Below are 4,904 nucleotides of genomic sequence, written 5' to 3' on the forward strand. Positions count from 1 at the left end.
CGGATTGACTAAATGAAACGATTTACGACAGAGAAGGAGGGGGGAGGGTTGTGGGGGACACAATCTTTTAAGGGGGGCTCAATTTTGTGACAGCTGGATTGACTTGATTTATGAGTGAAGCATGGCGACCAGCATTTGTTCGACGTAAACAAGCAAATGATGTGATATATAAGAATCAACGCTCTAACCGACTGTGCTACAGAACTCCAACAATTCCAAATTAATATGCTTATGAGATTGGAAGTTATGACTCCCTGTGTAATATATTTCCTTCTATTTTGATCAGGATTAAGTTCTTTTGAACAAATTAAAGTTGTTTTTAGATACATAATGATCATTTGCTAATTATAGTAAAAGCAATTGAAATTCACGTCAGGTTTCATAATGTCTACAAACGTCGTCAAAAAGTATAAACATGGGTGAACATAAATTACTTTTTATAAATATTTAAAGGTGCTTTTTTTTCTTCAAGTACCAATCTGATTAAAATTAAATGAAATGAAATGAGTTTACGTCCTACTTTCCTGCACCATGTTCCAATCTGATTAAAGGGATTGTGAAGAAGTTTTCTAAACTTTGTATGTATCAAGGACACAGTAACCATCGATTGGCATCATTTCGAATTTCATAAAGACATCTGTGGTTCTGTGTGCATATTAAGAGAATTCAACAGTATAAAACTAAAAAAGAAATCCAATTTAATCAAATAAATCTGATTAAAAATTAGAAAATCACCAAACCTGTTTTGACCTAATTGTTGCATTAACCACTGTATTTCAGAGATTCAGAAAAAAGCCTGCAAAGGTTTTATTAATTCAATGAATTCCATGAACTGTATGAAGATCAATCTTTGTTCAACTATTATTTGAATTTTTTAAACATATAAACAAGAAATGGTGTTTTTTATATTGAATTTAACTGGTAAACTTTTTATTTCAGTTGAGAGTATAGACCTACCAAATGAACTGATAATCTTAAAGAAACAGAAATTAAAGAATGAACCAATTTTCAGGGAAAAAATGCTTAAAATTGAAGAATTGAAACTGACAACTTTAAAAAATATCCAAGAATCACTTTCATCTATAGAAGAAACTGTGAAAGAAAGATCACTATCATATTCTCCATCAAGTTTAAACCTATCCCCAATAATAAAATTTACTTAACCCATAATTACTTGTAGACTTTGGTTTTGTACCATGCTTTTTCTTTGGTTGAGTCCATTTAATGACTAATGGTTAATATGCTAATGGGATCTACTCCCACAAAACTCGATATGATATGTCTGGCCCTACACAGTTCCGACATCCCATCCAAATATCAGTTCGAAGGAACTGAACTGGTCAGGGCCAGACATATCATATCGAGTTTTGTGGGAGTAGATCCCATTACATACTGTACCTACAGGCATACATTTTAAAGAAACCTTTAAAACCGAGAAATTATTCTTTGTCTCAAAGCTTGGGCATCCCTATTTGGCTGGTGATTATGGACATTATTTTGGTAAACATGGCGTACTTCGCCTCCCTGTATCAATGGCACACGAGCCTCTATTGCCTTGTTATGTAATCTAAAGCAGGTCTCTATAATTCTTGAACACTTCAGGGGTTTGTATGGAAGGCTGCCTTCTGTCTTATGACTGCATCTGAAAAGAGAAGAACAATGATAATGATGGTCTACATTCTAATGGAGAATTTTTTCAAATCTACATTTTAATATATGCCAAGAAAAGATTAATTACGGATACCTATACCTGAATCTTGATTTGAGGACACCAAAAGCCCTTTCCACAACAGTTCTGGTTTTGCAGTGGGCTTTATTATATCTCACTTCTTGAGGAGTAGCTGGATGCAATAATGGCGTCATCAACCATGTCTTCAGGGGGTAACCTGAGTCTCCTAAGAGCATTCCACCTTCAGGAAGATTCATCACAGCTTCTGGAACACTTGAACTTTGTAAAATAAAAGCATCGTGTGTTGATCCAGGAAACCTGCAGTTGATGTTCAGAAATCTAAAAATATATAAAATTTACGGAAAAATTAATTGATTGTGATATTTCTTGACGAATGTATATCAAGGTGCAAACATTTTCGAGGGAAGTAACTCTTAATGGATTGTATACTTCCTGACCACAATTAATTAAGTGCTGACGAAAGGGCCTAAACTCCTGTTAGGAAATCTATGAACAATAATTATTATCGGCCGAAGCAGATTCCTTTTCAAAAACTAATATAGAGCTGTACCAGGTAAATGTAATATATTAAATGATTTATACATCGTGATACCATATTTTTAACATCTTTTAAAATTTTATGACAAAATCAAAAGTGTTTGAATTAGCCATAGCAACTGAATTTGAACAAAAATTATAACGATTGTATTCTGTAAATATACAATAATTCTCTTATCATTACCTCATTTTAGCATCTACTACAGCTTTGATGTTCAAGGAATGGAATCCCTTCCTGCACACGTAAACGTGTTCATCATCAGATGACATTCCTTGGATAGGAATTAGAGTACCATCAATGGCGCCTACAACATTTGGTACCTGTGCCATGTCATAAAATTCCTCCTTGATCCTTCTCAATTCTTCTGTATCATTTGGAAATAAAATATTATCCATATTGATACAGATGGAATTACAAACGGCTGATATCGATCGTGAAACTGAAGATTTGGTGACTCCATGGATATCACCAGTTTCGGACTGGAAATCTCCTTTTGCGAGGAAACGCAAAGTCACCAAAACCTGAAAAAGATGTGCGCAGATACAGACCACGAGGAATAGACATTAAGGAAAATTTATATATTTTGGAGTTATATCTAGTCATAAATATTCATGTGTGAAGGCCTACAGTCTGAATAAACAAACTTTTTGAACATTCTTGATCGGTAAATAAGGAAACTCATCTTTAATCGACATGAGATGAAATCGGGTAATGATTATTTTACTATAAATTTATAAAACGATTGACCGATAGATGTTTGTATATTGTGTAATAATCATTGCACATGCATCAAATGCTGTATTTTGGTAAGTAGGCCTACGTGACTCGATATGCGCGTGCTAATTTATAGAACCTATTTAATGAAATATTATGCGTATACAGTATAATTATATGAATTTATTTAAATTATGTGTTTTAACGCATGTGCTGAGGGTGAAGCTGATTGAGCTAATATGACACCTGTTTATATATCGGGAGGGGGATTTGTATCAAACAAAAGGCTTTTTCCACGATTTACAGGAACGAGGGGTTCTTTTTTGGGACTAGTACTTTTAGCAACCTCTCGTCATAGTTTGGAATTATCTTGCATACCTGAAGACATGGTTTTAGCGCATTACTTCTGCATGTCGGCCTTCTGACATCATTTGATACCATCCCAATTATTTCCAAGATAACTGCTCGTGGAAACCGGTACCTCGAAATGAGTTGGTTGTTATCGAGAGTTTCAAGATCGTTCGACCTGTCGCGAAAAACTCTCTCTCGTCGTAAATTACGGCGGTATGCATCTTGCAATAAAATCAATGCAGCCATTTTGGAATTAAAAGTTCGCAGACGACTTCTAACGAGTACCATACTGTGCACGTTATTTAACGCATAACTTTAATCGTAATTTAGCGTTACGAATTTTTAAGAAACACGTTTTTGACGGTAAATAACGTTACGAATTTTTTAACGTCTAACGTTATTTTACGTATTTCACAAAACGTTATTTAACGAAAGAATTTTCTAGAAATACATTTTACGTTAAATAACGTTTTTCTTTATTTAACGTGCAAGATTAGTCGCACAAATTTTTGAGAAACGGGGTTCTGTTGTTCTTTCAATACCACTAAAACTAAGCATTCTATGACGTCATTATCGCAAAAGTCGCTCTATAAACTACGATCTATGCGATTGTATCGTAACAAAGAAACTGCTTCCGTGAAAGTTACGCTAGTGCTGCTGAGGATTGCCGCATGGTGGCATCCAGTTTTTTTGCTTTCGGATGCTAAAAGGGTTGTGGGGCCCGAGTAAATATTGTTTATGGCTATGATTTTGGCCAACGGAAATTTTCTCAACTTATCCAACAAAATACAATTTACGAGCCTGCTTCGGTTCACAAAAGATGATAGCTTTTGCTTTATTGAGATCATACCTTAACTTACGTGTCGAAATATACACATAAAAACTTGCAACTTTATATTTCGACTCAGTCCCATTCCTCGGATGTGATATGCAGGTGTGTTATCAGGAACCTAAACCTAAATCATCCGAATATCACGGCTAGATTTGCCTGGCTACACTTTTTTCTTGGGTGTCGAAATATACATATAAACATATGTGACTATATAATTATGTCGACTAGGTTCAATGATATAAAGTTTGATTTCTTAAGAAATGAAAAAAAATCGATGAAATAATACGTTTTCGCGATGACGTCCATAAAACGGACAATGTACGTCTAGACTCATATATCACAGGTCCTCGAAAACCTCACACTTCTAAGGTTACGCACTTAAGATTTATTTAATCTTTTAATTACATTGTCTCGTAGCGTTAACAGGTCCCTGTGACTCGGATCGTTAGAGGCAAGAACACTTTCACAATACATTCGGTGCGCATGAAACGAAATGTTATTGTCTCCAATTTGTCAATATTAATCTAGTGTCCTTTTGATGATAAGGCATTAAGAGTTATTTGCCCTTTAGCTGTCATCTGATACTGACCCTACAGGTGTTATTATTATATTTGACCATTCAAAGAGTTCTGTATCGTTAAAGCTGACGTTTTGTTGCAATTGAAAATTTATAACGAGTGAGATGTCGATGAAAAGTCAATACTCATTAACCCTTTCTGTCTCGTTAGACTCGGACAATTACGAGTTAAAATAAACGGCAGGTTATAAAATTTCTAGTT

At 34.7% G+C, this 4,904-nt stretch overlaps 1 protein-coding gene across 1 annotated transcript; it reads right to left on the bottom strand.

Annotated features, from left to right (window-relative positions):
• Positions 1-1,425: 1,425 nt before the first annotated feature.
• Positions 1,426-2,623, bottom strand: LOTGIDRAFT_173581 (hypothetical protein; the record flags this gene model as incomplete). The annotated part of the gene is made up of 2 exons (XM_009051355.1): positions 1,426-1,642; positions 2,412-2,623. The coding sequence occupies 2 exons, from the start codon at positions 2,621-2,623 to the stop codon at positions 1,426-1,428; spliced, it is 429 nt and encodes a 142-aa protein (XP_009049603.1).
• Between the last annotated feature and the right edge of the window lie 2,281 nt (positions 2,624-4,904).

This window comes from Lottia gigantea, assembly GCF_000327385.1.
Source record: "Lottia gigantea unplaced genomic scaffold LOTGIsca_165, whole genome shotgun sequence".
Classification (NCBI taxonomy): Eukaryota; Metazoa; Mollusca; class Gastropoda; family Lottiidae; genus Lottia; species Lottia gigantea.